Source organism: Lathyrus oleraceus, chromosome 6, assembly GCF_024323335.1.
Source record: "Lathyrus oleraceus cultivar Zhongwan6 chromosome 6, CAAS_Psat_ZW6_1.0, whole genome shotgun sequence".
Classification (NCBI taxonomy): domain Eukaryota; kingdom Viridiplantae; phylum Streptophyta; class Magnoliopsida; order Fabales; family Fabaceae; genus Lathyrus; species Lathyrus oleraceus.
The window spans coordinates 4,762,501-4,775,202 of NC_066584.1; the positions used below are offsets into that span (position 1 = coordinate 4,762,501).

The 12,702-nt window shown below is 31.4% G+C and overlaps 1 protein-coding gene across 4 annotated transcripts; it reads left to right on the forward strand.

Moving 5' to 3' along the window:
* Nucleotides 1-8,058: 8,058 nt before the first annotated feature.
* Nucleotides 8,059-12,083, forward strand: LOC127098281 (U4/U6 small nuclear ribonucleoprotein PRP4-like protein). Of its 4 annotated transcripts, none has more exons than XM_051036830.1 (6): nt 8,059-8,216; nt 8,879-9,782; nt 9,888-10,341; nt 10,441-10,638; nt 10,753-10,834; nt 11,781-12,083. In XM_051036830.1, the coding sequence occupies exons 2-6, from the start codon at nt 8,884-8,886 to the stop codon at nt 11,870-11,872; spliced, it is 1,725 nt and encodes a 574-aa protein (XP_050892787.1). In that variant the 5' UTR covers nt 8,059-8,216; nt 8,879-8,883; the 3' UTR covers nt 11,873-12,083. The 4 variants fall into 4 exon arrangements, with proteins under 4 accessions (XP_050892787.1, XP_050892784.1, XP_050892786.1 ...); XM_051036827.1 differs by having other exon boundaries at nt 8,064-8,233; XM_051036829.1 differs by having other exon boundaries at nt 8,073-8,229.
* Nucleotides 12,084-12,702: the final 619 nt, after the last annotated feature.

Below are 12,702 nucleotides of genomic sequence, written 5' to 3' on the forward strand. Positions count from 1 at the left end.
TGTTGTTGTTATGGCTATTATTGTTGTTGTTGTTGCTGTTTCTTTTGCTTTTAATGTTATTGTTGGTGTTGGTGTTATTTTTGTTGATGTTGTCGTTGTTGTTGCTGTTATTGATGATGTTGTTGTTGTTATGGCTATTATTGTTGTTGTTGTTGTTGTTGTTGCTGCTATTTTTTTTTTGCTTTTAATGTTATTGTTGTTATTGTTGCTGTTGTTATTAATATTTCTGTTGTTGTTGCAGTTGTTGTTGTTCTTCGGTGTTGCTATTGGTGTTGTTTATGTTGCTATTGTTGTTGCTGTTGCTGTTTTTTTCACTTTTGATGTTATTGTTTTGTTTTGCTATTGTTATTGTTATTGCTATTGTTGTTGTTGTTCTTGTTGTTGTTACTGTTGCTATTATTTTTGATGTTACTATTGATGTTGTTGTTACTATTATTGTTGTTGTTGTTATTGTTATTATAACTGTTGTTGTTGTTGCTATTGTTGGTGTTGGTTGTTTATGACTTTGCTGTTGTTGTTTTTGTTATTATTGTTGTTGTTATTGTTATTGTTATTGTTATTGTTGATATTGTTGTTGTTGTTGTTAATGATATTATTGTTGTTGTTGTTGATGATGATATTGTTGTTGTTGTTGTAGCGGTTGTTGTTATTATTTTTGCTTTTTCAGTTGTTGTTGTTGATGATGTTGCTCTTGTTGTTGTTACTATTGATGTTGTTGTTCTTATTGATGTTGTTGTTGTTGCTATTGTTGTTATTGATGTTATATTCATGTTGCTATAGTTATTTTTTTGTTGCTATTACTGTTGTTGTCGATATTACTATTGATCTTGCTATTATTACTATTGATGTTGCTCTTGCTAATATTGTTGTTGCTGCAGTTGTTAATGCTATTATTTTTGTTGTTGTTGGTGGTGGTGATGTTGCTATAGTTATTGTTGTTGTTGTTGATGATGATGTTGTTGTTATTTTTCTCATTGTTGATGTTGTTGTATTGTTTTGTTGTTTGTTGTTGTTGTTATTATTGATGTTGTTGTTATTTATGTTGTTGTTGTCGTTGTTGCTATTGTTGTTATTATTATTGTTATTACTATTATTGTCTTATTGTTGTTATTGTTGCTGTTGTTTTTGTTGTTATTGTTGTTATTGATGTTACTGTTATTGTTGTTTTTGCTTTTGCTTTTGCTGTTGTTGTTGATGTAGTAGTTGTTGTTATTGATATTATATTTGATGTTGTTATTGATGTTATTGTTATTGATGTTGTTGTTGATGTTGTTATTGATGTTATTGTTATTGATGTTGTTGTTGTTGCTTTTGATGTAGCTATTGTAGTTGTTGTTGTTGTTTTTGCTTTTGATGTTGTTGTTGTTGTTTGTTGTTGTTATTACCATTGTTATTGTTATCCATGTTGTTGTTTCTGTTGTTATTGTTGTTACTATTGATATTGTTGTTACTGTTATTGTTTTTTTTTGTTATTGTTGTTGTTGTTACTATTATTGTTGTTTGTGGTGGTGGTGGTGGTGTTGTTGGCTTTGTTTTTGTTGTTTTTATTATTGTTGTTGTTATGGCTATTGTTGTTGTTGTTATTGTTATTGCTATTGTTGTTGTTGTTATTGTTCTTATTATGGTTTTTGTTGTTGTTAATGTTGTTGCTTCTGGTGTAGTTGATGATGTTGATGTTGCTAATGTTGTTGTTGTTGCTATTTTTGTCACTGCTGATATTGTTGTTTTGTTTTGTTGTTGTTGTTGCTATTGTTGTTGTTGTTATTTTATTATTTTTGTTGTTATTGTTATTTTGTTGTTATTATTGTTATTATTATTATTGTTGATGTTACTGTTATTGTTGCTTTTGTTTTTGTTGTTGATGATGTAGTTGTTGTTGTTTTTATTGTTGTTGATGTTATTGTTATTGTTATTGTTATTGTTGTTGATGGTGTTGTTGTTGGTATGGCTATTGTTGCTGTTGTTGCTGATGTTTCTTTTGCTTTTAATGTTATTGTTGATGGTGGTGTTATTGTTTTTGGTGTTATTTTTATTGTTGTTGTTGCAGTTGTTGTTGCTGCTTTTGATATTGCTATTGATGATGTTGTAGTTGTTGATATTGTTGCTATTTTTTTCGCTTTTGATGATTTTGTTTTGTTGTTGTCATTGTTGTTGTTATTGCTATTGTTTTTGTTGTCCTTGTTGTTGTTACTATTGATGTTGTTGTTACTGTTGATGTTGTTGTTGTTGTTTTTGTTGTTATTATTGTTATTGTTATTGTTATTGTTATTGTTACTGTTATTGTTATTGTTACTGTTGTTCTTATTGTGCTTGTTGGTGGTGGTGGTGGTGGTGTTGGCTCTGTTGTTGTTTATTTTTATTGTTGTTATTGTTGTTGTTATTGTTGTTGTTGTTGTTACTGTTATTATTGGTGGTGGTGGTGGTGGCGGCTCTGTTGTTGGTTTTGTTGTTATTGTTATTATTATTGGTGGTAGTGGTGTTATTGTTGTTTCTGTTGTTGTTAATGTTGTTGTTTTTGTTGGTGTTGTAGTTGTTGCTATTTTTGTTGTTGTTGTTTTGTTTTGTTATTGTTGTTGTTGCTATTGTTGTTGTTGTCATTGTTGTTGTTATTATTATTATTATTATTGTTATTTTTGTTGTTGTTGTTGATGTTGTTGTTGTTGATGTTGATGTTGTTTTTGTTTTTGTTTTTGTTATTGTTATTGTTGTTGTTGATGTTACTATTATTGTTGTTATTGTTGCTTTTTTTTGTTATTGATGTAGTTGTTGTTGTCTTTGTTATTGTTCATAATGTTGTTGTTGTTATGGCTATTATTATTGTTGTTGTTGGTATTTCTTTTACTTTTAATGTTATTGTTGTAGTTGGTGTTAGTGTTATTGCTGTTGTTATTGATATTTATTTTGTTGTTGCTGCTGCTTTTGATGTTGTTATTGTTGTTGTTATTTTTTTTTTTTTACTTTTGATGTTGTTGTTTTGCTATTGCTATTGTTGTTGGTGTCCTTGTTGTTGTTGTTATTGATGTTACTATTGATGGTGTTGTTACTGTTACTGTTACTGTTGTTATTGTTGTTTTTATTGTTGTTATTGTTATTATTGTTATTGTTGTTACTATTGTTGTTGTTGTTATTGTTATAGTTGGTGGTGTTGTTGGCTTTGTTATTGTTGTTTTTATTGTTGTTATTGTTGTTGTTATTGTTGTTGTTATTGCTGATACTGTTGTTTTTGTTGTTATTGCTGATATTGTTGATATTGTTGTTGTTGTTGGTATTGTTGTTATTGTTGTTGCGGTTGTTGTTGCTATTGTTATTGTTGTTGTTGTTATTGCTGTTGTTGTTGGTGTTGTTTTTATTTCTTTTTTTATTGTTGTTGTTATTTCTTTTATTGTTGTTGTTGTTGTTGCTATTGTCGTTGCTATTATTGTTGTTTTTATTGTTATTGTTGTTGTTGTTGCTATTGATGTTGTTGTTGCTGGTGTTTTTGTTACTGTTGTTGTTATTATTATTGTTATTGTTGATGTTGTTATTGTTGTTGTTGTTGTTGAGGTTGTTGTTGTTGTTGATGTTGTTGTTGTTGTTGGTGGTGGTTCTGTTGTTATTGATTTTGTTGTTGTTGTTGTTGTTATTGATGTTGCTGTTGTTGATGTTGATGTTGTTGTTTTTGTTGTTGTTGTTGATGTTGTTATTGTTGTTATTGTTGTTATTGTTGTTGTTGTTGTTATTGGTGGTGGTGGTGGTAGTGGTGGTGGTGTCGTTGTTGGTGTTGTTGGTGTTGTTGGTGTTGGTGTTGTTGATGATGTTGTTATTATTTTTGTTGTTGTTGTTGTTGTTGTTCCTCACTTTCAAATCATATGAAGCCTTTTTGGTTTCATCATCAGACCAATCTTTTGAATGTTTAACAACGTCATTATCGCCTTTAGGAATATATGGTCCCTCGGTAACGGTACCCCATAAATTTTTGTCAACCGATAACAAGTGTACATACATGATTGATTTTCAATATGTATAATTTTCGTCTTTAAAAACGGGTGCTCTATTATAGCTCCTTAGGATCGTTATTTTCCGAAATATTCACAAATTAAAAAATGGTCTAGAGGTGAATAAACCCTAATTAAAAAATACAACCTCCGTTTTCTAAAATCAAAGTGTTTTCAAAAATGAGTTGCAAGCGGAAGGTTTGAAGCGAAAATGAAAAGTATACAATTGATTATGATCAAGCTAACATAGTTCATTTCACAAATATCCAAGATTATAAATAATGAAACATTTGGTATGAATTGATTCAAGTTGTGTAGTCATAAGAAGTGTATACAATTGATTCAATGTGGATTCTAATTTCAATTTGTTTTCAAATTTATCAATCACAATACTAGCTTGACTAGTTATCCAATTCCAACAAAACTTAAGCTTTACGTAATTAATCGCTATCAAGAACAAGATGATATAATACGAAGGAATTGAAGAACCTAGCATGCAATCACTATGAATATAAATGCAAGAGTAGAGTTAGAGAGATGATATTGAGATTTATAATGCTTCGGCGTTCGACCCCGCTTGGCCTAAGTGCACTATTTAATGGTTTCCCATTTGAACCTGTATAGTTCCTTGTTATTTGATAAATATTTCTAAGAGTTCATACAAACACCAATCCACAATATACGACTGAAAAAACAAATCTCCTAATTTGGATCGTGACTTGTATATAGCAAACTTGCCAAACTCTTATATGTAATCTTTACTCAAATGCGTTTCTTGACCTTCCAATAACACCAATTATGCTCCAAGCCTCCATGTATAGCTATAAACCCATTGATCCTACCGATTCCTTAAGCAGTAATATTGTCTGAAGATCCGAGAAGAAATTTGCCTTATTTGTAGCCTGCCACACAGTTACTACTAAGGCAATGTTGGAGAGAAGAACCTACTTCTTTTCAATGGAATTTGTCACCACCATTGACAATCCCCCTTTCATGCTAACAACCTGAAAACTCAACAAGATCTCCAAGAACGGTTAGTTTCAAGTAAGCGCTCCCTTATTATTCTCAGAACTCATGTTATCAAGATCTGAACTCAATTGAAGGTGAACATGTGAGAAATTTGTCGCGAGACTTTGAACACTCAAAATAGAGGAACTTGGTTTTCACACAAAATCACACTGAAAAATCTTAACAGAATGATGTATATTTTGTTTGAAGGATGACATAAAATAATTTATATGTGCTTGAGATGAAGCACACAAAATGGTTGGAAAAAGGTAGTTAGATTCAAATTAAGAAAAAAATGATTTGAATCAAATGAGTAAAAATGAGGTGAAATTAAAGAAATACCAATTTTTTTTGAAAAATATATCTGTTGATTCGGATCAGAGAATACGTGATTCGAATCATAAGCCTCCTGATTCGAATCAAGAACAAAATGTGATTCAAATCAAATAGCCCAGGACTGGCAGGATTTTTAGGCAAAATAATTTGACTTGGATCATGTTGAAAGTTTGATTTGAATCAAACATGGTTTGTGAAAATTGAAATTGATTCGAATCATGTACAAATTTTGATTCGAATCAAATCAAACAAAATTTGTTCCCAGAAAAATGATCAAGATCAAGTGAAAAATTTGATCAGGTTCAAATTGTTGAATTGAGCTATTGCCCAATTTGATCAGGATCAAAAATTCAGTGTAAAACTGTCTGGTTCGAATCAAACTTGTAAAATCTCAAATTTTCAAATTTTCAAAAGTTTTTGGAGATTTTATCTTGAATCAAATTTTGTCAAAAAATACAAGGTGATTTCATTTTACTATTATATGTTATTGATCAAAGAGCATTTAGATCAAGATCAAATCTAACCAAAGTTTTATGCATGCTAAACATAAGAAATGCAATTATGAAGGAGACTCAATGAATCGAAATAAAAATACAGATGAAAGTGATAAGACAAGTAATAAAATAACTGGATAGTAGAGACATGTAACTACATATAGGTCTTAATGTCTTGTTTAACCTTGTTGATGCCTTGTTGATATTATTGTCCTGTTTGTGTATGGAAGTTGTCTATGAGTTGTAAATCTATTTAATAGGGCGGGAGTTAGAATGTTTAATTTTCAAAGGCTATGTTTATTGGTATGTTTTTGGGACGGCGGAAACTCAAATAGGCGATATAAGCGAGTTTCTAATATGTTCAATAGGGAGAAATCGCATAAAATTACAGATAGACATGGAAGGGGAATGATCGTCTTATTTCATGCGTAACTTGAGTTTCATAAGTCTGTTTGGGGTGTCTATAACATTTGCATTTTATTGGTTTTTATACCAGAGACGTAGTCAGTTTCTATCATGCGTTGATCATTTTGTATCACACGCAACTTGAATTTCATAAGTCCGTTTGGGATGTCGTTAGTTGCGTTAGAAAGAGAATTTAATGATCTTTAAGACCGGAGAGTTTCATAATTTTATTATGAATATATAATTTTTCATGCTATTTTAAAGTCAAACATTCTATTTTAGAATTTATGCAGAAATTTTTGTGATATGGCTTAATTGAAACGAATAGAATGGGTTACTCTATATAACCAGCATCACCAAACTAAAAAAAAAACCTATTTTATATGACTCGGTTTAGTAACTCAAAAAATTATATAATTTGAGTTTTAAAATTAAAGTTTATATTTTTTCAAACTTTTTTATAGTCTCGTCCAAAAAATTATAGAGAAATGATATTGTGACACTATATTATACAATTACACCATACTTTCTAGATGTAGGATTTAACAACGATACTCTGATATTGTAAAAAAAGTTTGACATTGTCATTTAATAATAATATATCATTTTGTCATATCATACAAGTAATTTAAATTTTTTAGTCTAAATTTAACAGGATGCATGATCGTTATTATTTGATTTTTACATTATTAATACATCACCCATTTTCTCATAAATGTATACATTTCCATTAGTATAGTCTCTTATGGATTACGGGTAACATGTTTTATCCACATAACTACAAACTTCAAAATAATACAATATTTAGCTTAGCTCACTCGAAAACAAGTTATCTTCCCTCAATAAATTTTATCTATTCTATTTTATTTCATATTTGTATCTCAAATATTATATATTAATCTAATTTAATTAATATTTAATTAATGTTTCATTTCACAACTTATTTGTTTTCTATTAGTTTATTTTATATTCGATATTGATGTATTATATTTTATAATTTTTTTAAATAACATAATATTTAAAAATGATATACTTCATACATTATTTTTGTAATAAATATTATATATTTTTTATTTTACTTTTTTTTAATAAAAAATAAGAAAAAAATGATATGTTAAAGGTAGATAGCCCACAATCCAAATAAAGTTGAATTTAGATAATATGTTTTGAGTCATATTAAAACAAATATTTTTTGACCTGGACTTATACTGCCCAAGACTCGACCTTTTTAGTGTTAACTAATTTGTTTTCGTCTTTGTGTATACATAATAAGCCTCAACGAATTTTTTTATTGACTCATTTCTTAAAAAGTAAAGTAATAAATTTGAAATGTGAAAAAACTGTTTATTATAATTATTTTTATTTTAAAATATTATAATATAATAATAAAAATATTTAGTTATTGAAAATATATAATAAAAATAATTACAAACATAAAAGATAGAGTTATATTTATACATATATATATATATATATATATATATATATATATATATATATATATATATATATATATAATTTTATATGAAAAGTGAAATTATTAGCAAATTTATAAGATTTTCTTCGTTAACAATATTAAAAAGAAAATTTCAAAGAAAGGTGGAAAATAAATAAATAATTATTAATGTTTTAAACAAATAATAAAGAATTAAATAAAAATAACTATTATTAATGTTTTATTGAAATGATTGACTTATAATTTAAAATAATTATTATTTATAAAATGATATACTATTTATGAGAAATGCAGTATTATTATTTAAAAATATTTAGAGTAAGACTATTGTTTTAATTCAGGCCCAAATTAAAAGCCCAGTAGAGAAGGGGAAAAAAAAGTAAAGAAACGATTTGTAGTCGTTTTTTTCATCTTCACGACACAGAGACTAGATTCAGTTAACTGAAGAGAGAAAAAGAAGAATAGAGAAGAAATTCCCCAATGTATTGAGGCTCATGAGCAAGACCGAAGATTTAGCGAAAAGATAACCAAGTGATTTTCAAGGTTCATCATTTCAGTGAGTAAGGGAGTAACAACAAACAAGAACCTAGTAACTTTGAGCTGGGTTTTTTCATTTTTTTATTTCTTTTATGTTTTGCCCATAAACTGTTTGATAAATGTTCTTCACTCTCTGTTTCAAATTTTCTGAAATTACTTGTAATAAGCCTCTCCCAATGGTGTTATTGGTGCATACTAACTGTTGTATGACTAAGAATTTTATCCCATTACTATAAGTTTATATTTTCGGCTTCAAAAAGTGATGGTAGATGACTCTTACAAACTCAAGTCATAGAGTAATTTAGTTTATCCATTCATTTGTTATTTTAACCGTGTAAAGTGATTTATCATGAATTCTTCTTTCAAAACATTTATTTAAGTATAGAATGTACATCTAGTTGGATTTTTCACAATGCTACTTAGGGTTTTCTATTCCTTTATGCATTTTTTTTCGCTTTTATACTGTGGTTGTTTCAACATATTGCAAATTAACAATTACTTGTAAAAAATTTGTTTTTAATTAGTGCACTATAGCTTATTGTTAGTGGGTTTTATGTGCATATGCATGACTGGAGTTGGATTTTAATGTTGATTAGTTGAAAATACAGCAGTTTGATTTTATAAAATTTTCAACTTTTCTTTAATTTCTTGTATTTTTTATTGGCTAGGAATCATGGAAGTGGAGATGGAAAATTCAACATCGAATGTTACTGGTGAATCATCTATACCTGGCTCTGATGTTCAGGAACAAAACCCTGTATCTTCTGCTCAACCAACTTTGCCCCAGCCAACTCAACCTGTTATTCCACCAGTTATTACTCCTGTCGTGCCTCCTCTGGCTCCAATTCCTGTGGTTCCTTCCTCTCTTGTCCGGCCGCTGGCACCACTCCCAGTCCGGCCACCGGTTATTAAGCCACCAGTGCCACAAAATGGAGACGCTGGGTCTAGTGATTCTGAGTCAGATGGTGATGATGCAGACACCAGAATTAATAAGGGCACAGGCGAGTATGAGATATCAGAAGAGAGTAGACTGGTGAGGGAGCGACAGGAAAAAGCGATGCAAGACCTCATGATGAGAAGACGTGCTGCTGCTCTTGCTGTTCCCACGAATGACATGGCAGTGAGGGCCCGTCTTCGCCATCTTGGTGAGCCGATTACTCTCTTTGGCGAGAGGGAGATGGAGAGACGGGACAGGTTGCGGATGATTATGGCAAAGCTGGATGCCGATGGTCAGCTGGAAAAGCTAACGAAAGCTCTTGAGGATGAAGAGGCCGCAACTTTTGCTCCAAAAGATGAGGCTGAGGATGATGTGCAGTATCCTTTTTACACTGAAGGGTCAAAGTCTCTCCTCGATGCAAGGATTGATATTGCTAAATATTCTTTAGTAAGGGCTGCATTGCGTATTCAACGTACCCAGAGAAGAAGAGATGATCCGGATGAAGATGTGGACGCGGAGATGGATTGGACATTAAAGCAGGCTGCGAATTTGAATCTTGAATTCAGTGAAATCGGAGATGATCGGCCACTTACTGGTTGCTCGTTCTCCCGGGATGGAAAAGGGCTTGCTACTTGGTATGTCCTTTTTGCAAACTGGGCAACTTAAGGTTTAATTCTTATTATTATGTACCTTGTGAAACCATTATAGTCTAATCTTCTAATGTCATTTTTCTTTTCTAGTTCTCTAACTGGAGCTTCCAAGTTATGGAGCATGCCTAATGTAAAAAAAGTTTCTACCTTCAAGGGGCACACCGAGCGTGCTACTGATGTTGCTTATTCTCCTGTGCACAATCATTTAGCTACTGCATCTGCCGACCGGACAGCAAAGTATTGGAATGATCAAGGATCTCTTTTGAGAACATTTGAGGGTCATCTTGACCGTCTTGCACGCATTGCCTTCCATCCATCAGGGAAGTACTTGGGCACTGCTAGCTTTGACAAGACATGGAGATTATGGGACGTTGAAACAGGAGAGGAGTTGCTTCTTCAAGAAGGCCATAGTAGAAGTGTATATGGTTTAGCTTTTCATCACGATGGATCGTTAGCCGCGTCTTGTGGACTAGATGCTCTGGCTCGTGTATGGGACCTCCGAACTGGGAGAAGTGTTCTTGCACTAGAAGGTCATGTCAAACCGGTAAGATATCAAAGATCCCCCCTTCTCTTTTATATATCTTTCTATCTGTTTTTACATGCAAATTTTGACAGGTTGACCATTATTGAACTTCATTTTAAGGTTCTTGGCATCAGTTTTTCTCCTAATGGATATCATTTAGCCACTGGTGGTGAAGATAACACTTGTCGCATTTGGGACTTGAGGAAGAAGAAATCCTTGTACACCATTCCTGCTCACTCTAATTTAATATCGCAAGTAAAGTTTGAGCCACAAGAGGGTTACTTTTTGGTAACTGCATCATATGACATGACAGCTAAGGTTTACCTCCTATTTATTTCTATCTTAAATAACAATGTATTCTTGTAAATAAATTAAGATTATTTTGTATTTTATTTTCATTTCAGAATACTTAATTTTATGTGCTGACTCCAGGTTTGGTCGGGCCGGGACTTTAAGCCTGTGAAGACACTATCAGGGCATGAAGCAAAAGTTACTTCTCTGGATGTCCTTGGAGGTAGTTTTTTTTTATCTTATAGAGGGACTATATCCATCACTCTAATTGAAATACCCATTTTGCTTATTTGTGTTACTGTTTCATGTTGTGGTTGATGTGTCTGTTTGAGAGCACCTATGCTCTGTCCTCATCGTAAATGATCAATTAAAAGTTGTCTAGATTTCTGAAATGTTAACGGATATGTCATAGTAATTTGTTATGATTAATTGACAAAGCCGATGATGTGCGGAAAAGAGTTTTTATGAGGTGCACACAATGACAATTGTCAATGTAAACTTCCATGTAAAATTGTTTGATGCCAGAACTGATCCCCGAACCAGATTAGACGGTCCAGTGGACCGGATACGGGTGGTGAAAACCCAAAAAAAAGTTGTTTGAAACTAAAAAATGCAAACCTAGTTTCCTTCTTGTTTTGAACCTAGATGAGACCTTGCCAAATTGAAAGGAAATCTAGAGTGGTGGTTTTCATTTACTTTTCATATTTCATCAAATGCTGAAAGTTGGTGATTTTATTTTAAATTAAATGACCTCCCCATGTGGCATATATAAGCTTGAACCTAGAGTTTTGTATGGAGGTGCAAACCTTGAAAATGTTTTAGAAACACTATCATTACAAAAGGAAGAATGCAAACCTTGAAAATGTTTTAGAAACACTATCATTACAAAAGGAAGAAATTGAACCAGCAAATGTGCCAAGATTAGGAACATATGTACCGTGTCATCGCCTGTTTGGCTTGGGACCTGTTTTTTTGTTATGAGCAACTCCGGGAGGATGATATATTGAGCCATTTATATTAACTAACAAGTTTCTTGTTACACAGTACAAATGCTTCATACAATAATGCTGTAACTTGTCCATTACTTAGCAATTAGCATGGTTGGTTAGTGTCAATATTATTCTTGCTTGTACTGTTCTGATTTTGGCATGTCTTGTTATTTTATACAGATGGTGGGTATATAGTTACTGTCTCCCATGATCGCACCATAAAGCTGTGGTCCAGTGGCACTGCTAGTGAGCAAGCTATGGATGTTGACTAAGTTATTTTGGATGGGATAAAAGTTTGTAAAAGGACCCCGGTGATAGGAATTAGAAACAAAAGCTTAGCTTGATTTTCTAGCTTGGATTTTGAATGATTATAATTCTGTAGTATATGATATTGGAAATATATTATTGCTTGTTGTATCACATGAGTTTGACTAAATTTAGTGACATAGGTTGATAATGGATATAATGCTATATTCTTTCTCACTTGATACAGAAATTGGTCTTTTATTTATTGTTTTTATGTTGCATGCATCCTGTACTTCTGCTTCTTTGTTTAATCTGATCAAAACTCGTGACACACTACGCTATACAGGCTTAGGAAAATCTCAAAATACCAATCCAGTACTATTACTTTGGTTTGACTCAATAACAAGAATTGTACCATTCCCAATTATCAACTCAATACCACAATTTTAATATAAGACAATAATTTAAGATACTCTAAATTAATGATATTATAATATTCTAACAAGTTTTAAGCTTTGTAAAAATAAAATTGACCAAACCTGATTAAATTTGTCTCTTTTTGAACCGATGAACCATAAAGTAAATAAATTAGAGTGTTACAAGACTCATCATCATATAAAATACTCCCTGTCTCATAATATTAGAGTGCTAAAAGACATGTGGTTATTAATACGACAGTTTCTTAGTTAAACTCATATTCTTTTTTGTATTTTTTGATCAGGGCATTGCATGCGGTTTCTGTTTCCTGCTTAGGTATTTCCTTGCTGGTTGGTACAAATGAAAAACCAAGCCTCATGAGAATCACCTGAGAGGCTCAATTGTTGTATAATCATTTTTGTAGAGGAATTTCTTTTGT